The 24,237-nt window shown below is 41.8% G+C and overlaps 3 protein-coding genes across 5 annotated transcripts in view; 1 reads left to right on the top strand and 2 right to left on the bottom strand.

The window, feature by feature from the left end:
• NT5C3A (5'-nucleotidase, cytosolic IIIA) overlaps positions 1-9,532 on the bottom strand; it is a 38,843-nt gene extending 29,311 nt beyond the window's left edge. Inside the window, exon 1 of one of the 2 annotated variants that reach the window (XM_043463241.1) lies at positions 9,333-9,532. In XM_043463241.1, coding sequence (XP_043319176.1) covers positions 9,333-9,470 — 138 coding nt within the window. In that variant the 5' untranslated portion in view covers positions 9,471-9,532. The remainder of the gene's footprint in view (positions 1-9,332) is intronic. The other variant, XM_043463243.1, reaches the window with a different exon arrangement.
• The window catches only part of LOC122438408 (60S ribosomal protein L23a-like), a 21,261-nt gene extending 8,599 nt beyond the window's left edge, over positions 1-12,662 (bottom strand). Inside the window, exons 1-2 of one of the 2 annotated variants that reach the window (XM_043463244.1) lie at positions 12,658-12,662; positions 9,584-9,590 (exon numbers count right to left, since the gene is read on the bottom strand). The gene's annotated coding sequence lies outside the window, so the exon portion shown is untranslated. Of the gene's footprint in view, positions 1-9,583; positions 9,591-10,992; positions 10,998-12,657 lie in introns of those variants that run through there. The other variant, XM_043463246.1, reaches the window with a different exon arrangement.
• Positions 9,469-24,237, top strand: LOC122437807. The gene is made up of 7 exons (XM_043462333.1): positions 9,469-9,687; positions 15,152-15,397; positions 15,567-15,761; positions 16,320-16,467; positions 19,560-21,215; positions 23,118-23,200; positions 24,125-24,237. Exons 1-7 carry the CDS (start codon positions 9,469-9,471, stop codon positions 24,137-24,139), a joined length of 2,562 nt encoding a protein of 853 aa, XP_043318268.1. The 3' UTR covers positions 24,140-24,237.

The following is a 24,237-nucleotide window of genomic DNA, read 5'->3' as shown; positions in this document are numbered from 1 at the left end:
GGAACATCTAGACAGCATATTAAAAAGCAGAGACATTACTTTGTCAACAAAGGTCCATCTCGTCAAGGCTATGGTTTTCCCAGTGGTCATGTATGGATGTAAGAGTTGGACTATAAAGAAAGCTGAGCGCCAAAGAATTGATGCTTTTGAACTGCGGTGTTGAAGACTCTTGAGAGTCCCTTGGACTGCAAGGAGATCCAACCAGTCCATCCTAAAGGAAATTAGTTCTCAATATTCATTGGAAGGACAAACATTGAAGCTGAAACTCCAATACTTTGGCCACCTGATGCGAAGAACTGACTCATTTGAAAAGACCCTGATGCTGGGAAAGATTGAAGGCGGGAGGAGTAGGGGACAACAGAGGATGAGATGGTTGGATGGCATTACTGACTCAATGGACATGAGTTTGGGTAAACTCCAGGAGCTGGTGATGGGCAGGGAGGCCTGGTGTACTGCAGTCCATGGGGTCCCAAAAAGTCGGACTCGACTGAGTGACTGAACTGAACTGATCTATCAGGTAAGGTTCATGACATTAGATTTCAAATAAGTTATTATGTGAAGACATAAATTACAACCTATAATTAAAAGAATAAAGATTGAAGTAGGATTTCAGATTCTCTGTATGCTTAATTCAATAATTATTTTATTTTTTTATTTTTTTTCAATAATTATTTTAAAGACAAGTGAAAGAGGAATACATGGAAATGTATTTAAATAAATTATAGGGAACATTGTCGTGTCCGACTCTTTGCGACCCCATGGACAGTAGCCTGCACCAGGTTCCTCCGTCCATGGGATTTTCTAGGCAAGAGTACTGGAGTGGGTTGCCATTTCCTTCTCCAGGGAATTTTCCCGACCCAGGGATCGAACCCAGGTCTCCTGCATTCTAGACAGACGCTTTAGTGTCTGAGCCACCAGGGAAGTCCATGAAAAATTTAGGATAATCCAAAACACTTTGCAAAATTATAAAATCTGTGGGGGAGGGAAAACAATTTTCCTTCTACCCTTCTAGGTTACTGGCTGAAACTCCACTGTAATGAAAGACAGATTAACAGGAGAAAAACAAGTTTAGTAACATATACAGTATACTTCCTGTTTACCTCAGAGATACCCAGGAAAACTGAGTTAACTTCCAAAATGACCCAAGCCATTAGTGGCTCAGACGGCAAAAGACTCCACCTGCAATGCAGGAGATCTGGGTTTGATCCCTGGGTTGGGAAGATGCCCTGGAGGAGGGCACGGCAACCCACTCCAGTATTCTTGCTGGAGAATCCCCATGGACAGAGGAGCCTGGTGGGCTACAGCCCATGGGGTCACAAAGAGTCAGACACGATTGAGTGACTAAGCATAGCACATCACCTACATACCATCTTAAGCTAAAGACAAAAGATGCTGGGAAAGGGAAAGCCAGGTTTTCAGGCAAAGCTCAATAAACAAGGGTATGGTTGTTACGTGGAGTTGAGATTTTTGAGAATTTCTATGTGTCTATGTGCTCAGTTGTGTCCAACTCTTTTCAACTTCACGGACTGCAGCCCGCCAGGCTCCTTTGTCCATGGAATTTTCAGGCAGGAATACAGGAGTGGGTTGCCATTTCCTCCTCCAGGGATCTTCCAGGGAACGAACCCGCATCTCTTGCCTCTCCTACATCAACAGGTGGATTTTTTTTTTTTAATTACTGAGCCACCTGGGAAGCCCAAGAATTTCTACAGACTCAGTCATTGCCCTCTTCCTGGTAACAGAAAGGGAGACAACGCCACAAATGGAGATTTCCCTTATAAGTGTAAACTGCTCTTATCAAAGGGTAACTTCTGCTACTTTCTCAGAGTTTCTCCCGGGTCAGCTGTTCTTTTTCCCTTAAAAAAAAAAAAAAAAAAACCACAAACAAAAAAACCCCAGAGAAACAGCCTAAAATAACCCTGATACCACAGAGGCATATTTTGGGGTTACAAATTCTGCTCCCTTTCAGATCCTATATATTTCACTTCTGCAACGTGTCAACTTTGAGCCCTCCGCTTTCTGCTGCTCCCATGGCAATCTAGAGAGCACAGTCGTTCTCTTCACTCCAGGCTTATTTTAATTCCTGCTCCTCCTCGGTGGCAGATTTGCACCCCAAGGTGTACTTTTTTTGCATAAGGATTATTTTGAGCTGATTATTTCAGAGAAACAGCAGACACAAGAGAAGCTTAGAAAACAAAGTAGACATTACCCTCGTAGCTCAGTTGGTAAAGAATCTGCCTGCAATGCAGGAGGTCTGGGTTCAATTCTTCAGTCGGGAAGATCCCCTGGAGAAGGAAATGGCAACCCACTCCAGCATTCTTGTCTAGAGATCCCAAGGACAGAGGAGCCTGGCAGGCTACAGTCCATGGGGTTGCAAGAGTCGGACATGACTTAGCGACTAAACCACCAAGGGAAATTTACATTTTTTAAAAAATTTACGTTTTTTGATAAAAGAAATCTCCATCTGCATCTCCCTTTGTACGAGGAAGAGAAGATGATTAAAGCACAAGAAATCTATTAATGGAGAATGCACTTCAATCTGAGTATCAACCCTAGGTCAGGTTTATCGAACTTCGCTTCCTCCACACCTCTTCTCCACTCTTCTTTTTGCCTTTAGCTTCAGATGGTTTAATTCTAAGCCATCCAGGAACTACTCACTTCCCCTTGGTATTGTACATGTTAATGAGCTTGTTTGTTTCTCTCTTGTCAGTTTGTCTTGCTATGGGGTCCCCAGTGGAGAATTTAGAAAGGTGGAGGGAAAATTATTTTTTTCTTCTCCTACACTCTTCTCCTTCTGATTCTAGCAATGCTTAGTCTATCTCAGCTACCAGATTATTCATACTAAAACACATTCCAGATCTTATTCATCAAAAAAATTTTAAAAAAACAAGCTCAAGGGATCTTTAGCAAATTAATTACAAACACCTGATAATGGAGATGTTTCTACAATGTGGTCCAACACACACCTTTTAATATGTTATTGCTATTCATTAACCAGTTTTAAAAAAATAAATAAAATACATGCTCGTGTTATTTCAAACATTATGAAACATTAAAAGATGATAAAGTTGAAGGTTTCCTCCATAGTCTCACCCTCCCAAGTTCGACTATCACCAGCAACAACTATAAACAGCTTTGGGTATAGTTTCTCAAGAAGCTCCAATAACAAGCACATACTTGTATATCTTTTCTGGAACCACAACTGTCCTACAACTTGCCTTTTTCCCCTAATTACTATCTTTTGAGCTTTTTAAAATGTTAACTCATACAGATTTACTTTTTTCTTTTTCAAAGCTGCACAATATTTTATTATATATGTACCATATATAAATTATGTAGCATAATTTAACCATGCACTATTACTTACTTAACCAATGTATACCCCCTCCTGAGTAAATGACAGTGTTCGTTTTCCTACATTCTCATCACTCTGCTTTCTCTTCTTCATACAGTAAATTCTGGCAGCCTCAATTTTCACTATTTGTGAGCAATTAACCTGGAAGTTTTGTGACTTGTAAAATTCATAATTATGCTGGTGGCAAGAATTTGAACTGTTTACTTCAATGGTTCTCAAACTTTTGTAAGCCTCAGAATCATGTGAGGAGGGGGAGGACTTGTTAAATGAAGACAGTAAAAGGATTTAAGGATATGATACCTTTTAGCCAGAAAACAGAATTATTGGATAAATTAAAAATATTAGTATATAAGACCTTATGGAAAACCTGACCAAAGTTTTTGGTCAACCTAATATCTGGTTTAAGGGTGGCTTCATCTGTCATGTAAATGAATTTCCAACAAAAGGAATAAGCAAAAAACCCAATTTGTAAAGCTAAACTTTTTTCAGGAACTATTCTAGCTAACATGAAAATAGCTCACTAGATAAGAGATCAAACTTTTCACTGAAGTTGAAAATGTGGTTAACTTGCTACATGAGGATAACACACAGGAAACATGACATGTGCTTTGAGAAGACAAAAATCATATGCCTGGTACAAACAGTTCCGTACTTGCAAATTTGGAGATTCAAGATGACCTTGGATATTTTCTTTATCAAAGTTACGAGTTTAATGTATTTTCCTTATTTGAAGATATATTTTACTCACACTGGACACATCATGATTTCTACCCCTCAAATATCACCATGTCTATCAAACATTACCCAATGTCACCTCCTATTCCTTTGAACGCCACAAAGCCTTCTGTTGATCTCTTTCTTGTAACATTTATATTCTTTCATTCTAGAAATACTGTTAGGACTTTAGCTTTTAAGCTAGTTGTGACACCTATTTAGGGTTAGCTTCTAAATCTCATTAGCATGTTATGAAGGCAGTGGCCATATCTCAGGAACTATTAATACTAAGATCTAGCTACTTCAGGTGTGAATGAATAAATCTTTACTCTTTGGGTGGACAGAAGATCAAAGCTATTCAGAATTTGTATCCTCTATTGTTATTATTACCAAGTACTTGGAATAGTTGGAATGCTCTATTTTTCTATCAGCTGACTGACCACCTGTAATATTATATGTACTTTCATTTGATCAAATATTGAATACTTACTGAACAGTCAGTGTGGCCATATGATACCGTTTCCTCCAAGCACATGTAAGGAAAAAGTTTTGCTTATGGAGTAAGTATTCTCCTTGCTCCCTCACTTCTGCTGTCTGAAAGATGGAGATGTTGGCCAGGACTACTACATCTTGTGATCGTGAGAAAAGCCACGGACATTTCAAAGGCCTCTTCATACCTTGTACCCCTTAGTTAATACCAGCAACTGCCTATCTTTTGGATTTCTTGTTACACTAGAAAAATAAAATCTGTACTGTTTAATAAAGCCACGGATTTTGGGTCTCTGTTTCTCTTAGTCAAGTGCAATTAATAAAAAAAGATGACAGAAAAACACGCACCAATTCAGACATACCAGAACACACATTATAGTAAACAATATAAGAGAGTGTATAAATTGCTAAACTATGAGAAATCACAGGAATTCAGGGAATACACTTCACAGAACAAATCAGTAACTTAAAACATGTGCTAAGAAGTCATAAATTTCTGTATTCATAAAAAATTAAAGTTGAGTTATCAAAATATTTTAAAAGCCTACGTGATAGTGTTAACCCCCTGAAGCAGTTGTTTAAATCTTGGTTTCTCCCTGCCCTTTTTCTAAATATATCTAAATTTAGATTCAGTAGTGGGCTTTCCACTTACAGAATAGCACTCAGAAAACATCTGATATTATCTTAAGATAGAAGAAGGAAGAAGATTTTGTTAGAAGTTTATATCTAGGAAGGAAAACACTAAGGTTTCAAAAACAGCACCAGATATTTAAGGAGTAATTGCTGATGTTTACGAGAAAGCCATAAATACCTGAGATGTGTTTAAATTAGAAAGGACCGTTTTAACTGGTTGGGGAGCTTCAAGGGGCAGTTCCATCTCCCTTATTCCTGCTGTCCCAATAATTTCCACCTTCTCTGTTGCTCTTTAGGGAATAGTGTTAAGACTATACATTTATTCTGGTTTTGTGTTTCCATTTTATTTCATTGGTTAGATACGCCTACTTTGGGAGCATCTCCTCACTCCAGATTTACATAGATACAAATAACGTACATCATTATAAATTTAAGGTATACAGCATAATGCTTTGACATATGTCCACTGTGAAATGAATACCATAATCAGTTTACTCAGCACTCATCATCTCATACAGTAAGAAAGCAAAAGGAAAAAAAGTTTCTCTTTGTGATGAAAACTTTTAGGATTTAATCTCTTACCCTTCCTATATATCCTACAGCAGTGTTAGCTATAGTCATAGTGTTAGCTAGGGTTGTACATCACAACTCTAGTGCTTATTTATCTTATAATTGTAAGTTTGTACCTTTGACTGCCCCCTCTTCCAATTACTTTGGGAGGATTCAATAAAGGATATCAGAAAACCTGAATGAGATTAAACCATCTCATTTTCTTTTTTGGAATTATTTTCCTATTGGAGAAAAATAAGTATTAATCTTTTGGTAAAAAGTAAAACTAGAATATACTCTGCTAATGAAGAAAAAAGGAAAAGAGTTGATATATAAAAATTGGAAAGAGGTGCCATTTAGTAGGAGAAATTAAGTCAACTGGACAGAAATAAAGAATGAAGTAAGTAGACGCAGTTGGTATAAGGCTGAAAATAAGACATAACATAAATTAAAATATGCTGAAATAAGCACCTATAAATCAGTGAGTGGTACAGTCAGCCATCCATATCTGTATGTTCCACATCAGTGATACAATCAACCGAGGACTGAAAATATGTGGGAAAAAAATTCCAGAAAGTTTCAAAAAGCAAAACTTGAATTTGCTCCTCCCTGGCAACAATTTACACACCACTTACACTGTATTTACAACTGTTTACACAATATTTACACTGTATTAGATATTAGAAGTAAACTAGAGACTATTTAAAATATGAGAGGTAGCGCATAGGTTATAAGTAAATACTATTTACCATTTTATAAAAGGGCCTTGAGCATCCTTGGAGTTTGGTATCCAAGGAAGTCGGGAAACCAGCCGCCCAAGGATAGTGAGTGACTATTGTACATTCTTAAAGAGAGAGGACTGTTCTTTATTTCTTTAAAAGGTTACATGTCCACCTGTGTTCTCTATCCCCAGCCTTCCTATCTTCTCTAGAACTCAGCTTGATTGATTATTCCCTTTCCTCCTTTCACTTCTTTAAGCATTCTCACTGTCCTTCTGCCTGCCAACATGGTTACGCTGCCAACCACTCAAAACCAAAGCAAAACAACATACACTGAAGGCATGAGTATTTTTGCATTTAATAGTCACTTTCTGGTCTTCTTCACTTTGTTGTTCTTTTAGTGGCTGTCTAATGCACATGGCATTGAGCTCAACATGTGACCTGTGCAGACTGACGCTGCTAACTGCCCCTTCTTTTTGGTAATGTGTTCTCTTTTCCCACATCTGAGATCTCGGTTTTCTTCACTGAACACCCGTTATTTGTCAGTATTCTCAAGGTTTCTCTTTTCATCCTGCTGCAAAGTTATGGATAAGAAATCATAACCATTTTCACTATTAGTGTCAAGAAGTTAGACATTTCAGAAAGTACTGTTGCTAGTCCCAATCTATCTTCTCAACTCCAGCACTACATTTTCAGTTGTTGCTAATAATAACAACAGGTAATGTATATACTGCATATTACTATGGGCCAATATATGGCAATAATTGCTTTTCAAAGCACTTTGCTTAATGTAACTAATTTATGGACGTTTCTACTTGGCTAACAGGACAAAGTGAATTTGCTCCACATTGTCCCTGTCTGTTCTCTCTCTCCCCCTTTTGATCTTGGCTAATAATGTAGCCATTATTACCATTTAGTTTGCAATCCCCACAATGTGATTAATCTCTTTAATGATCCTAAATAATGAAAAGCTCAAAATGATAGCAATTATGCCCACTGTGTTATTCATGTAACTTCATAACTACCCCATGAAGTAGGTAGTAGTATTATCTTCCAATTAATAGGTGAACAGAGTCAGAGAAGTTACAAACCGGCCCAAGATCACATAGCTTGATAAATGAGAAAGCCTAGATTCAAAGCTAGGTTTGCATGAGTCCAGAGTTTGTATTGCCAAGTCCTGTTGATTTTATCTCTGAAGTGTTCATCCTCTGAGCTCTCATTTTCTAGTCTAGGCTCTAATCATCTTTCACAAGGAATACTGCCAGCATCCTCCTGAATTATTTCCTTCTTTCCAGGCCCTCCCCTTTCACCTTATCCTAAGTGATCTTTATAAAATAAACTTTTGAACATGCAATTATCCTGTCCAACTACCTTTCATGGCTCCCCATTGCCTAAAAAATAAAGGGCAAACTGTTTGGAATGGCTTTACAACACTCCTTTACAATTTTGTCTCCTTGTCCACATTCCCTATCTCTTCCTTCCAAATACACGTCTGTATATTATGCTGCAGCCACAATACTACTTGTCCTTATGCCTGAATTAATATTACATATTATGTATATTTAAAGATAGTGGCTTCATTGTGGATTTTGTGAAAGCATTGACTTTTTTACCTCTACTTGGTTTAGAAGAGAAGTGATAGACCAATGCACAGTCCAAGTACATACAAGAAGGTATGGCAATGTGGGTTCCCCCCCCACATATATATTATACATTTTTGGTTTGTAACAAAAGGAAGCCACCAATGTTTTCTATGCAGGATAGCAACATAAACAAAATGAAAATTTTGAGATTAACAACATCTGCTCTTATGAGTACAGAAATGGAGAAAAGACTATGCAGTAATAATCCAAGACTAATTTAATCCTAGCAATAACCAAAACTATTGGCATAAGAAACATGTGGGGAATTAACATTTTTAACTTTTATTTATGAAAGAATATTTTTGTATTCAACCCAGGGCCAAGAGCAAAGATTGGGACAGATAGTTTCTGTGCTCAATTAGAACATATAGTTGAAGCTAAGTATTCTCAGTATATGAACCTAAAATTATATTATTTAGTACAGTGGTAAGCTGTCACTGATCTGTCAATACTAGATCCTAGAAGTTCACGTGTGTAGTACCTTATTGGGAGTATACACAGGATTGTTCACTCCAGAAAGTACCAAAGAATGCAACTCGCTGAGAAAACTGTCTAGATGAGAGGGCTCTAATTAAAACACAAAACATCCCCAACTTTGGAGCAAATATTGCCTATAAAGCACCTCAAATGGAATTCTTCAAATACTGTCTTACAATAAAATTGGAAATAAATTTCTAAAACGTTATGTAAGAGGTTTGGTGGGGGAAAAAAATGAACACAAAGATACTTCCCAGCAGTTCTGAGACAGGAGGAGTAACATTGCAAATACAAAATAAACTATTCTGAACTCCAACTGGGTTAACTGTCATTTCTTTAATTAACCACTGACAAGTTACACCTTGTCATAACCAAGCACATCCTAGCCACGATGCAAAAACCACCATCAGAACTGGATGGTTGCAACGGTTTGATCCGGGATGCCAAGAGGAGGGTGAAACATCCCCAGGAAGTTCCATTTCTTGAAAAAACTGGTGTTGCTGTGGGAGGTAGTTTTTTTCCGAATTACCTATTTGCTGCCTTTTTGTTTCAGAGATATAACTAAGCCCACGGGAAGCCGAGCGCAGCGGTCAAGGGTCCAGACCAGGTCATCGGGTCCGCGGACTCGCCCCAGGCGGGACGAACGGGTCCCCAGTGGGCCCCCAGCATTCCAGCAGCGGTCGGCGCGAGAAGGCGAGGCCGGACGAACCACCCCGACCCCTCACGCGCCCCGGCACGACGGGCCCCCACACTCACCATTTCGATGATCTTGGTCTTCCGGCCTGTCTTTCTCTTCAAGGTGAATATGTACTGGGCCAGCACCACCCCCGCCACCAGGGCGCACACGCTGGCGCTCGCTACCGCGCCCACCCTCGCCACCGCCGCTCGATCCATGGACCTGGCCTCCTTTGACTCGCAGTTCGAGAAGAGGTCGCTGGATGGATACCGGCCTCAGAAACGCCGGCCGGTGGACAAGCCCGAGCGCCCCGCCCCTCCTGCACGAGCCCCGCCCCCCTGCACGAGCCCCGCCCCCAGGGAGGCCCCACCCACGAGGGCCCAGCGGCGGGAAGCGGGAGGCAGCTGGAGGAACCCGCCTGCACCGAAAGCCAAGGTGGGGAAGAGGGCCTTCTCAGAATCTGGGCCAGAGGAACTGCTCAAGGACAGAAAAGGGGAACTGAACTAAATCTCTCTCTCTGCTAATAAGGACCAGGCAGTGGTTCATTCCAGTCCCGCCCACTAGAAATCTGATGCCAACCGTCACTCAAAAATAATCCTCGGCCTTCCACCCTCCTCTGACACTCAGGACTACAACCCCCAGAAGGCACCTGGGGCCTTGCTATCTAACTTGCGCAGTAGCTTAGCTGCAGAGTGCTAGGACAAGCGGCAGGGTGCAGCAAGAGAAGGGAGTAAAAGGCGATCTACAGAATATGAGAAAATACTTGCAAACCGTTTAACTGACAAGGGGTTAATATCCAGTTTATGTTAAAAATGTCAACAACAACAAACCCCATTAAAAAATAGGCAAAAGACTTGAATAGACAATTGGTAAAGAAGCTTATGAAGCTTATCAATATTAATCATCAGGAAAATGAAAGTCAAAACCACAATGAGATATCACTTCACACGTTAGGACAACCACTGTCAAAAAGACCAAACCCTTGTGCACTGCTGGTGGAAGTGTAAATTTGTGCAGCCACTGTGCGAAAATGTGTGGAAATTCCTCAAGAAATTAAAAACAGAATTACCATATGATCCAGCAATCCTATGTCAGGGTATATATCCAAAAGAATCGAAAGTAGACACTCATAGAAATTTTAGCCCTCCCATGTTCACTGCAGCACTATTCACAATAGCCAAGATGTGGAAGCAACTGAAATGTTCATCAAAAGATGAACTGATAAGAAAATGTGGAAATACATCAAATGTAATACTATTCAACCTTTAAACAGAGGCGAATTCTGCAGTATTAGACAACACGAATCAATCTTGAAGACCTCATATATGTGAAATAAGCCAGTCATAAAAAAGACAAGTTGCATTATTCTACTTATATGAGTAGTCAGACTCTAAGAAACAGAAAGTATAATAGTGGTCATGGGGTCTGAGGAAGAGGAAATGATGGAGTCGTTCAACTGAGTAGTGAGTTGTTTCAGTTTTGCAAGATGAAAAATTCCAGAGATCTGTTGCAGAACTGTGTGCCTACAGTTAACACTACTGTACTATACCTTTAAAAATTACGTTGGTAAATTTTATATGTTTTATACCACACACATTAAAAAAGTTGCTATGGCAACAGCACAGCGACAGCTTGAAGTTAGGCTAGAGCAAGTAGGTGTTTTTTCTTTTTCTGCTACATTCCAATCAATCATCGCCTCTTCCATCATTTTCCTTTCTGAGTAGCATGACTTGTTCTCACCTGCCTGGACTCTTTCAAGGGATTGATGCAGTTTCCCCTGCTTGTCTCTCGGGATAACAGGAAGGGGATGCAGGGGAGCTACTTGGGGGGATCACATCAACTCTGTGGAGCTGGTGGTGCTACTCGGTGAGGCTCTCTCTTTGCCCAGGACATGGAAAAAGTTGGAACAGGAGAACAAGAGGGAGCAGTAAGGGTTGCTTTTCTCTGCACCCTCCACTCTTGCTCTAGTCATTCCAGCCCTGGGACCCTGGCAGTTGTTCTGCTTGAAGGGAAATTTGTAGAAAGAGAGTTCTTAGAAAGGTGGAATAGAGCTTATCCCAGCAGGCATCTGGTGAGAAAACAAGTCTGGAATTAACCACTGGGTGCGTGAATGCCTTTTGTAGAACTGGGAAACACATGTTGGCTACAATCAGTCCATATGTTTGATTCCTCTGTTGTTGTTTTTAACTCTTTAAGTATGTAAAACTTTGTTTTTCTGTAAATTATTGTCCATAATGATATATGATGTTACTTGGGATGGTAAAGAATATATGAAGGAATTTGATGTAAATTTATGACTTTTTGCTATGCACAACCTTACACTCTGCTCTGATAGGATTATTGGCATAGTCTTGGCTTGAAGTAGTTAAGTAGTATTCTTGTGAGGAAGAACTATTTGGTGGATGTAGGTTTAAGATCTTTGCCCACTAACGCTGTTAAAAATTAAAACAATGCAAAACAAAACTAAAAACACACCACTGAGACTTACTCTCTCATTTCTTTGCATATTAAGTTGTGGGATAGTGACAGTATGCAAGAACCTAAAGAGCAGGACGAAAGTATGCAGAAGAAAGGTTCTGTCATTAGCTGTGACTTAGAGGAGTCATGTAATATCTCTGGGCTTTGCTTTCTTATTCTGCAAAAGCAAAAAACCAAATGATTTTGGACACCTTTTAGCTATTAAAGCTCTTTGATTAGAGAGTAATGGTCTTTTTCATGCCCTGGAAAATAACTTGGCAGAGGTCCTAGGAAAAAGAAGAGGGAAGTCCTGCTATAAAGAAACATCTACTGAGGAAATCAAGTGTTAGTTCAACCAGTGCTTCTCAAACATCAGGGTGAATGTGAACCACCTGGGGATGTTGTTTGGGGGGAGGCCAAGATTCCACATTTATTTTTGAAAGATATTTATTTATTTATTTGGCTGCACCAGGTCTTAGTTGCGGCACTCAGGATCTTCGATATTTGTTGCGGTATATGGGATCTAGTTCCCCAAGCCCCTTAACCACTGGACCATCAGGGAAGTCCCAAGAGTTCATAGTTCTAACAAACTCTTGGGTGTTGCTGATGCTCCTGGTCTGTACACTACACTTTGAATAGAAAGGAACTAAATGGTGATTGAGGGGCTTTAAGGGACTTTATTGTGCTTAGTCACTCAGACATGCCTGACTCCTTGTGACCATGGACTATAGCTCATCAGGCTCCTCTGCCCATGGGATTTTTCAGGCAAGAAATACTGGAGTGAGTGGCCATTTCCTTCTTTAGAGGATCTTCCCAACCCAGGGATCAAACCCACATTTCCGGTGTTTCCTGCACTGCAGGCAGATTCTTTACCCAATGAGCCATCTGGGAAGTTCTTTAAGGAGTTAACAATTGGAGGGAGGTGTGGATAAATAGAATTGATAGAACAGGAGAAACAAGAAGGAATTAAAGTTTGCCAATGTTATTTTGTCAACAGAAGTAGATCTTCAATTTTATGTTTGAAGTCCATGGAAATTATTGTTTGGTATAGAACATTTATAGACAATTTTGGAAAGTTAAATTTTGCTTACTGGTGATATTTTTCTCTCCATTTTAGCAATTTGACAGAATTTTTTCTCTAACAAAGGTATTCAAGGCCTTTGTCACATTACACCTATTTTTACCTGATTCAATTACTTCTTGTTTGAAGTTGTTTAAATTCAAACAGATGCCATATCTCCTATCTAAGCATTTTGATTTTGTATTTATCATTCAATAGCAGTGATGAAAGAAGAAAAATTCTCTTTCACCATTGCTTGGGTATCTAATATATTCTCTAGGCAGGGCCCATGAGGTTTTCTCTTCTGTCTACTTGAGGGGACAATAAGACCTCTTCAGATGTTGAGCAAATCTTCCCTTTCTTTTTCTCTCCTTGAGACTCTTTATGAACTCTTTTTGGTTGATGTACACTATGTGCAAAGGATCACTTACTTGTTGTTAGCCTACTGATTTCTGTCCTTGGCTGTGTCTCCAAATGGACCTTGTGCCAGTAAGTCTTCATTTTTTATGACGGGTCAGTAGCATTTGATATAGCAGGTTACTCCCTCTTTCTACATACACTTTTAAAAAATAGGTCACAATGATATTATATACATACTAGTGGTTCAGTCGCTAAATCGTGTCTGACTCTTGTGACCCCATGGACTGTAGCCCGCCAGGCTCTTCAATCCATGGAATTTTCCAGGCAAGAATACTGGAGTGAGTTGCCATTTCCTTCTCCAGGGGATCTTCTCAACCCAGGGATAGAACTCGGGTCTCCTGTATTGCAGGCAGATTCTTTACCGACTGAGCCACCAAGGAAGTCCTCATAAACACACACACACACATTCTGACCATGCCACGTGTGAGATCTTAGTTCTTTGACCAGAGATCGAATCTATGCCTTTGGCAGTGAAAGCACAGAGTTCTAAGCACTGGACTGCTAGAGAATTCCCTTGTGTGATCACTTTATGGTCACAATCTCACCCCAAACTTAACCACTGGAAACCACTGATCTAGTCAACATAATGTCCTTGAGATTTATCTAAATTGTTTTGTGTATCAGTACTTCATTTTTTCTCCTGCTGCTGAATTGTTTTCCATGATATGGATACAACAGTTTGTTTAACCATTTTACAATTATACATTGAAGAAGATTTGTTTTTTTTTCTTGAATGTTGCTTTTTGAAAAACCATGAAAAGGAAACAGCATCAAGGACTAACATTTCTTGGAAATTTAATAAACAGTTCAAGAGTTTTATTGAACTCAATCTCCAGCTCCCGCCCTGTCTCCCCACCCCCCCAGGTTCAGGTGTGGGACTGAAAGTTCCCACCCTTCAAGCACAGGTTAGGTTTTTCTGGTGATTAGCTTCCTTCCTTCAGTTATCCAGGGAACCCACCTTAGTCACCTTATTAGCACAAATTCTGCAGTGGTAGAAAGAGGCTTATTATGAATAACAGAAGATATCATTTGAGCATGTCCTAACAACAGCACAATTCTTCTGCTGAGATATAAATATCGAGTTGAGAGATTGGACATAGAGATTTAGGTGTGAGCAATATGCTGGTTATACTGGAAGTCCTGAGAATGTGTGAAAATGCAGAGAGAAAGAGTGGAATAAGACGAAGAAAATCTAACCTGGAGAATATGAACATTAAAGAGAGAAATTTGGGAGACAGTAAAAGACTTTAAGAAGGGCCAGTAGAGAGGCAACCAGTTAGGCTGGTACCTGGGAGATGAGGTTTAGTGATATAAACTGAAAAGTTTCCATGCCATTTAGCAGCAAATGGTTCATCAGTGCCCTTGATGAGGGTGGATGAGTGGGCATAATGGTAACAAAATCTGGATTTGCAGTGAGTGAAGGAATAGGAGGTGGAGAAGGCTGAGTGTTTATGATCCCCTTATAGGGAAATAGCTATGAAGGGAGGAAAGGAGAATGATGACTGGGGACAATACAGAGCCATGGGAAGTGGGAGAAAAATGCTTCTTTCATGACCCTGAACCCTTAGAAGAGAAACTGTTAGTTACCTGCCCAATTAATATCTATTCTCCACTCTTAGTCACAGCAACCCAGTTTCTTCCAAGTGGCAATGTGTCCATCTCAAAGACAAGAGCTCACACACATCCTTTCAGTTAGGGGTAACCAAGGAGATAGAACCTGAAGCTGCACGTGTTTTCTATTATAACTCTTTATAACCCTGCAATTTCTGGAAAAACCCGATTTCCATGCAGTAACGCAGTCATTCCAAACTGTCGATTCTCCCTAGAAATACTATTCCTCCCTCCTTCACTACTATCCTATCACTTTCCTTTCTCTCATGTGCAAAGAATACTGTACGTCCCCTTCTCACTGCCCACACCTCCCTGTCCCATCACTTCCCCCGACCACTGGGGTCCTCATAGCCGGAGCCCCTTCCCCCGAGATGTTGGTCTCAGCAGCACGAAGCACGCTTGCTCACCCCACCTGTGGGAATCTTCCTTCTCTCAGGTCTGTCCTCCGTGCAAGTTGACCTCCTTCGTCTCTGCTTCTCCTCGGTAGGCTCCTCTTTCTTAAGTGTCAGCGGCTTTGGGCCCCAGGAGGAAAGGAGACCAGGAGCTCAGAAGAGCGGCGTGACCAGTCCTAACTCAACACACTCTGAGGAGGGGACAGTCGGGAGACCGAGGGGGTTAGAAGGGCTCTGTCCTCTAGAAAAACCAAGGCCAGGATGCCCACACACAGAAGAATGTGAAGAAGGGAGGGGTTCACGCGGGAGTGGGCGGAGAGGACCACTTTCCTCCATCAAGTCTCAGAACCTTCCAGCGGCTTCTGTCTGGGCAGGCTGGCCTGGGAGCTCCGACAGGGCGCATGCGCAGGGGGCGGGGCCTGCTGAAGAGCTGCACGTGCCGCCCAGTGAGGCATAAAAAGGAGCCACTGCAACCGGCCCTGCAGGGGCTCTTGACGGCGCGGTCGGCCCTGTGTGGGTTGTGTGCGCCGCTACAGAAATTCCCAGTCGCAGATGTCGAGCTAGAGCAGGTCAGTGTCCCTAATGGGAACGTGGGTTGTGCACGGCGCGAGGGGACAGGGTTTGGGGGTCGTGGGGGACAGACTGGCCTACGGGAAGCGGGGTGTTAGGAGACGGAGCTCGGGGCCTGGAGTCCGGGGCCGGGCCGGGATTCAGTCTGGGGCAGAGGCTAGGGAGCATGGTGGAGAGGCTGCAGACAAGGGTGGTGCATCTTGGCCTAAGCCCCCTTTTCCAGTGCAGCTGCTGGGCACCCTGGCGTTTGACGCTGGGCACTGAGACCCGCCACGCCTCCAAGGCCTCATCTCCCCAAGGTGCTGCTGCCTGGGGAGCCGGACTCACTCAGCGTGACGTGAGCCTGGGCCTCGGCCTCTGGGCACTGCTCCGCTGGTCCTAACGCCTGCAGCGCAGTACCCCATGTCTGCATCCCAGGCAAGTGGGAAGACAAGGTAAGGGACCTGCCACCCAGGATCCCAGTCATGATGGGGGACAAGGATGGTTTTCTACCTTTACAGCACTTTACAGGGTGAGGCACAGCTGTCCTTTCTTAGCTATAAACACCTGTTTTTCAGTGGAAAATGAACTCTTCGGGAAACAACGAAAATTTTGAGGGCAGTAACTCCAGACCTTTCTTCTATGTGCCACCCATGGCCCAGCAGCCTCACCTGGGTCCCTGGTACCAGAATACTGCCTATAATCCACTCTCCATTTCTGGGGCAGGTGAGAAATCTGAATTCCCAAGGAGGTTCAGTGGGATTAGGGACCCTCCGTGTAAATCAAAGCCTGAAGTTTTTCTAACTCCTTTGTCCATGACTTCCCTTTCCTCACCCTGTGCTCACGCTAGACAGATTGGGCAGACCATGGGGCAGGGTTTGTGGTTCAGATTAATAGAAAATATTCAAATTCTAGCTATATATCAGTTGTGTGCTGTGTTAGTCACTCAGTCGTGTCCAACTCTTTGTGACTCAATGGACTATAGCCCGCCAGGCTCCTCTGTCCATGGGAATTCTCCAGGCAAGAATATTGGAATGGATTGCCATGCCCTCCTCCAGGGGATCTTCCTAACCCAGGGTTCGCACCTAGGTCTCCTGCATTGAAGGTGGATTCTTTACCATCTGAGCCACCAGGAAAGCCCAAATACTAGAAATGGATTCTCTATTCATTTGGCCAAGTTGTTGCTGTCCTTGTTTCCTAAATGAGGGAACCAAGGCTTCCAGTCAGTGACTGGCCCAGGATCATAGCGTAATCCAACCAAAGTCTCATGTTGTGAGACCAGTCTTGTTGGACGAGGTACCTTAGAGCTCCTAGTCCTTGTAATTTTTCTAGAGTGTAAAGATTCTAAAAGCTATAATGGGGACATCAGCAAAGTATGTTGGAGAAAGGTGACAAGCAAGATTTCAGAATATTTGGAAGGTAGACATCTTGGACCTAATAGATGGAGGTCCATTCAGATTATCAGTTTCTACTTGAGTTTTGGGAAATTGTCTCTTAAGGAATTTGTCCTTCTTTATCTATGTAATAAATATTGTGGAAATAGGGTTCATAGTAATCATTTATATTTTTATGCCCATGGGATCTGTAGTAATGTACCCTCTTTCATTTCTGATATTAGGAACTTATCTTTTTGTTTTCTACCTTCATTCAGTTATGGTCTAAGCAGACATTTTATAATTAGTATACCTTTTAATTTGTAAGTGTGTTTTATGGCCCACAATGTGGTCTCTCTTTGTGAATGTTCTATGTAAGTGTGAGAAAAATATTCTGTTAGTTGAGGGGGTCTATAGAGGTTAGTTATGTACAATTGGTTGGTGCTGTGGAGTTCATTGGTTCCTATTGATTTTTTAATATTGACTGCATCTATCCGTGTCTGCTGTAGGCATATTAAAGTTTATGACAATGGATTCATCTATTTTTCCTTGCAGTTCTATGACTTTTGCTTCATGTAGTTTCACCCACTGTTAAGGGCATACATATTAGGTATTGTTATGTCTCAATGAAGAAGTGACTTTTTCTTGTGATGCCCCCCTTTATGTCCCTGATTACTTTCCTTTTTCTGAAATCTGTCTGAAATAAATACAGCTTCTCCAAGTTTCTTTTGATTATTAGCATTAGCTAGTTAGTATGGTATGTCTTTCTCCTTCTGTTTGCATTTAATCCCTGTTTTTGTATTTAAACTGATTTTTTTCTTTGTTTTTGTAGACAGTAGTTCTTGCTCTTTATTATGCATTATAATTTTTTTGTCAGCCATTTCGTACTGGATAAAAGGAACTGATCTGAATAGGCCCTTAGTAATGGAGTGTTACCTTGTAGAGGTAGAGAAGGGATCACAGTTCTGTTTGTGAAAGGACTATGATTAGGTCTTAGTCTTTTAGTATGATTTTTGTCTTTGGACAACAAACTACACGTGCTTCCCCCTCCCCCATTGGGTTGGGAAGGGTGGCTAGAGTGGACTGGAGAGAAGTATTTCCATTCCTGCACATCAGTTATGCTCTGTTTATTGTCTTCTGAAGATGAACCTTGTTAAGAACAGTGCTTCTGGTATGCATGATTCCTTTCCCTCTTTCCCTGCGGGAAGCTCAGGAGATTTTTCTCTTAAATTTACTGTGAGAAACTGATTGAGCTACTGCATGGAAAACTTAAAAAAGTGTGTGGGATGGTTCCCTTATGGATGAGTTTTCTCTGAGAATTTGAACTCGGACTTCTCCATCCTAATCTTGCAGTCTGTCAATAGCAGTTCAGGTTTTCCTACCCCACTGTGAGTTCCCATCGAGTTTTGTTCTCCTGGGTCTGTGCTTCTATAAGTTGTGATTGTATTCACATGGCTTTCCAGTATTGGTAGTAGCACTTTTCCCAGTAACCAAACATTGCTGTGAATGACCTGAGAATTCTTGATTCTTGTTCACCTTTTTCACTTGGGTAGGATTGAGTGGCTTCCAAGCCTGTAGAATATCCATAATCACGTAGTCTATCATCTTTTAAATATTAATTGGACATGCAGTATGCAGTGCTCTAGAATTAAAATAGCTGATTTATGTTCTTATAAATAGGCTGATTTTGAGTAAATGTTTCCCTTTCCCATTTTGTCTTTTGTATAATAAGCTGAATTGGAGGTTTCTTTTTTGCCATTGGCCAGCATTTGCTATTTCCCCATCATTCAGCAACCACATGGCAACCACTATTCCACTGTATCTAATATCATTTTTTTCTAGATTTTACATAAAAGTGATCATATAGTATTTGCCTTTCTTTGTCCAACTGATTTCTCTTGACAAAATGCGTCAAGTTCCAGCAGTTGCTGAAAATGTTTTAAAATGATTAGGGGAAGGAGGGTATTCCAGAAAAGGAAAAGAGAAGTTTTAAAAGCTGTGTTGGTGAAGGAATGCACCATGGTGAGAGTCTTAGTGGACCATCTGTATCTTGAAAGACTCAATGAGATGATACAGTGAGAAACTAGATAATGAAGTGTTTTATGCCATCCTAGGGAATGTGGTCACTATCCCTCATATCTGATAGGCCATGATGAGCCATTTAAATACTGTAACTGGAGTGAGGACCACAGATTATTCTGGAAGCGAAACGGATTACAGACTTGTGAGAAGTGTGGGAGATGGGTTAAGAAGGTTGTTAGGAGTTACTCATGTAAAAACTGGGGGAGGACTTTATGTCCTTTGCTTTGGTAACAGAAGAGGTAACAGAAGACTCGGTGGGAGCCCGTGGTGGGTGTGAGCCGCTGTGGCTCTGCAGTGAGTGCTGGCTGAATGTTGGGACTGGTGGCAGGAGACAGAATGGCTAACTCTCCCCTCTCTTTCTAGCTTTCACAAATGGAAGTCTGTATTTTCCAATGGTGCTCAGTGAGTATCCTGCCTTCCTCGTCCCTCAGTCCCCACTGCCCACTACTGTTAACCGAAGATCCATCGTCCCTATGTTATGTAACACGGCACAGTTCCGACAGTATGGTGGCTATTGGGAAAAAATGAAAACAAAGGACACACAAACAGAAGCTGAACCTCAACCGGCTGAAAACTTGAATGAAAAACAAGACGTGCACTCAGAAGGCGACGGCCCGGAGATAGGAAAGGTGACCAGTATTCCTGCGAGTACATCAAACAAAATGATGCCGTTGTATGATGTGGTTTATGGTAAAGATATGCCACAGAAGGAGGTGCCGCAAAATGGGATTTCACAAAGTTTCTGTGAAAGTAGAGGAATGCTTTATAACTCTTACAAGGGTAGAGACCGCATGAGCTTGGATGAAGAAAAGAAGAGATATGCAGCTCTTTCCCCAAACCCACCACCTCCGAATGACAGAGATGAAATCCAGAATACCCAGAACTCAAAATTGTATCAGTCTACTGGAGATATGAACAAGCTTCATCAGGAACGGGCACTCTGTGCCAGCATGGAAGCAGTTAAAGACCTGAGCCTACACTCAGAATCATCTCAGAAGCCCTTTACTGCAGGGGAAAGTAGCCGAAGCCATGGCTGCCCTGAGGCTGTGGGTGAAGAGGTAGAGAGCAACAGCTGCCCTGAGATGGCCGTCCCATCCCCTCCCTGCTTGGCTCAGGTCAGCAAAGTAGATGAGGGCATCCAGTGCGACTTGACTTGGTGGACTGAGGTACAGTCTGGGAATTCCCCTGAGTCTTCACCAGGAAGTGGTAGGAAGGGAGCAGAGCAGATGTCAGTGGGGAGCAGGAACCAGGATGAAGTCTATGAGGTGGAGAACAATAGCTGCGGGGGGCATGTTCCCTCCCCTACCTGGTTGGCCCGGGTCCCCAAAGTGGATGAGGGCATCCAGTGTGACATGAGTTGCTCTGAAGCCCAGGTAGAGAAATCCCCCCAGCAGATCCCCTCCAGGTATGAAGAGACAGCATCAGACAGCGAAACCAAGGGATCTTGGAAACAGCCAATCACCAATAGGAACTTAAGTGCAGATAAAGAGGAAATGATCATGAACGATGAGACTGGGGAGGTGTCTAATGAGAACTTGAAAAGGTGTGCGAAGATTAAAAAGACTGTGAAAGGGAGGAAGCTGAAAGAGCTGAGCAGCTTCTCAAATGTTAAGACAGCCTATCTGTTGAAGAAAAGTGCCGTCTTGACCATTGTTCTTCCTGAGGATTCAGAAGACTCTGAGTTGGAAGAGGAGGGTGACATGGATGAGGTAGAACGCCTCCTTGAAGTGAGTCCACAGGGCCCTCTGACATCTTCCAAAAGAAGGTCTTACCACAAGGCTGGAAGGATAATCAGGATGTCACCTGAGAGCTCTCTCCCTCCTCAACTTATGGTCTGGCCCACTAGAAATAAATGCAAGTTACTACAAGCTTATGGTGAATGTGAGTGTGTCCCTGCAGTTTATCGGTGGAGACGACAGGATGGCTGTGAAAGCACTGGGGTCAGGCTCCGCAGCAGACCCGCCATGACCAGCAAGGAGGGACTGCAGTCCCAGAGAGCCTCTTACAGATCACTGGAATGTAAGTGACTAACGGATTCATATACTGTTTGGTTGTTTGTGCTGGTTCCCTATTGGGTCCAGGACACAAAGGCAGCCATAAATCAGTATTTCTCTGTTTTGAAAATATGTTTTTGCTTAAGGTATAGGTGCCCATATTCATGTTCAAAGAGAATCCCAAGTTAGAGTTCCTGCACTCTAGGAAATTTCAGTGTAATGCGAAACAAAGTGCTCTGGTAGAAGATGATAGAGAGGTGGGTGGTGGTGGGCTGAGATGGTCAGGAGGACATGGTCTAGATGGACGGCTGAGAACGGGCAGTCCATGTGGAGGTAGAGGATTTCACACCGATTAGGTTCTGTGGTTTGGAGACAAAAGAGCACAAAGTTTGGCCTGGGAATGGAGACAGCAGGTGAGCTCAAACAGGCAGTCATGGCAGGATTCTGCTTGAGACCTTCTTGCCAGAATGGAGAATTGTGAGGGATTGGGAAAGAGGCTGGGAATGTGGTAAAGTACGAGGGTTTCTCTTCACTTACAAATTTTTATCCTGTAGGCAGTAAGTGGCTAATTCAGACTGAGTAGAGAAATCAGACAAATCTTTGTCCTCAACCAGTAGTATTTTATAGTAGGAATTAGCGTGGAGAGCACCTATATGGATGAAAATCTTGAATAAAGCCAGTTTATTCAATAAAAAGTATTGTAATTCAAAAAATCAAAGTGGTGAGGGTCCTAACTCACACGGGAGTAATTAGAGATGGGTGAGAGGACTAACAGCTGAATTTTAAAAGGTTGGAGTTTGAACATGAGTACATAGGGGAAAAAAGGTAATCCATGGAAAAGTTATCTTGGGAAGAGTTGTTTTGCTTTGCTGTGTGTTGTGGGTGGAAGGAGTGTAAAATGGTGAGATTGAGGGACTGGACTAGCAGCCCATCCACACCTGGTTGAAGCTTGAGTCTGAACCATCCTAGGACTGGTGAGGGCACAGGTGACAGGAGTAGGGGACAGGGGGAGGACCCTAAGGGCCGCTTTGGGAGATGATTACATCTGGGGTGCAAAGAATGAAGCAAAGCAGGTAAGTGAAGAATGGCATGCATAGGGCCAGGGAAGTTTAAATAAATTCCAGGCTTAATCCCAAACCATTAGATTGAAGAAATATTTAAGCCTACCACTTCCACTTAAAAATCAGGGTATATTGTTAGGTTTTAAACTCCTGGCTATTGTCTTGACTTGATTCATGCTCAATAATTTGGGGGAAATTTTTTAAAAACAGGGTTCCTTTTCAATATGTACAGGGTTTTCTGGCTTTGATATTAGTCCTTGCTTATAAAGTGGCAGGAAATGACCTGGGCCACTGTGCTTAGGGACCCCTCATGCGCATCTGACAGCATCTTGTGAACTCCAGAATGTGAGCTCTTGTTCATGATGTGTAACACTGAAATTAATAGTTGAATTAAAACACTGACTATGGTACCATTGGTCTTCCCAGTCTTATTTGCCTTTGTATTCCCATGTCATGTCATTGCCCATCAGAGTGTGTATGAATCTTTTTTCTGTCTTGGGAAATAGCATTGGTTATAAATTTACTCCTCACTGTGACCCAATACTATAGTTTAGTAGTTTTCAGTACTTTCTCCTTTGGCCATATCTGAAAGGAAGTCTCACTGAGTCCTCCTGTGAAGAAGTTAATGGGAACCTCAGTTTACCCCAGGTTACACAGTCAAGATTTTAATTTTCCTAATGAAGGCTCTCTTCTGGAGTGTCTGTTTTTGCCAAGTGATCACTTCTACCACCAGGAACAACAGAACAGCAAAGAATTTTATCTTGAAAAATAGGTCACTTTCTTGAAAGATGTGTTTTTGAATTGTTTTCTCTTTTGGTTTCGAAGCCTCTTGGGTTATTTAATATATGAATCACTTCTTCCCTCAGGTAACTGTGAGAGAGCTAAAACCAAGTACCAGAGATTTGAGGCAGATGCCATAGAATTTAGGAAATACCCAGCAGCTCTAGAGGTTGGTATTTATCCTGTGTCCAGTTTGTCTTATGATTTGCTTTTTGGACTTTATTTGGGTTTTCCTACTTGGTGTTTGGAGAAGGAAATGGCAACCCACTCCAGTATTCTTGCCTGGAGAACCCCACGGACAAAGGAGCCTGGTGGGCTACAGTCCATGGGGTTGCAAAGAGTTGGACATGACTGAGCGGCTATCACACACACACCCCCTCACCCCCCCACCCCCGGTGCTTGGGTCTATACTGCAGTATTGGCTTTGGAGTATAGACCCAAGCATCAACATATCAGTGTTCTAACTGGGTAACAGACATACCTTGTTAGACCCTAGCTTACGAGAAGTTTGGAGCCAAAGTTTTTCAATTGTGTGGAATGTTATGATTATTTAATTTGTAATTTATTTTTATGCAGTTTTAAAGATTACTTTCCATTTACAGTTATTACAAAATATTGGCATCCTCGTGTTGTACAATACATCCTTGAGCCCTGTGGAATGTTGTTTTTATCCTAATTTTCACGTTTAATTCCTGCTGCTGTTACCAATAGTATATTGTGGATTGTATGGAATTCTGTAAGTTTCCTGGTGGCTTCACCATTAGTGTTCTAATTTAGAGCTAGGTAAATGGAAGCTTAGCATCTCCCTTCAGGGGCCAGCAGCTTGACAGGCTTCCCTTCACAATGAGTCTTGGCACTGGGTAACCCTTCCTCACCTAAACCCCTAGTCATGGACCAGTGGATTGATGACCTTTTAAAGGTCATTTCTGCCCTGCAGAGGTCATAAAGGGAAGAATGATAACTAAACTTAGGCAAAATGTTAACACCCTTGGCTTTCCCCTAAAAATGGAAACTAAAGATATTGGTAATGATTCTCTATATCACATGAGTTACCTGACTTAGAGAACTGTATTATTCTATTGTTACTTCTTAGGAAACAAATTGCTGAGTTCCAGCTACAAGAAGAAGTGAAATATTGCATTATCATGATGGATTAGAACACAAGATCTCTTTCTTGAACTACTAAAGTTATACCAGCAAACAAGA

This window comes from Cervus canadensis, chromosome 3 (assembly GCF_019320065.1).
Source record: "Cervus canadensis isolate Bull #8, Minnesota chromosome 3, ASM1932006v1, whole genome shotgun sequence".
Taxonomy (NCBI): domain Eukaryota; kingdom Metazoa; phylum Chordata; class Mammalia; order Artiodactyla; family Cervidae; genus Cervus; species Cervus canadensis.
This window is presented reverse-complemented; position numbering and strand designations above follow the sequence as displayed.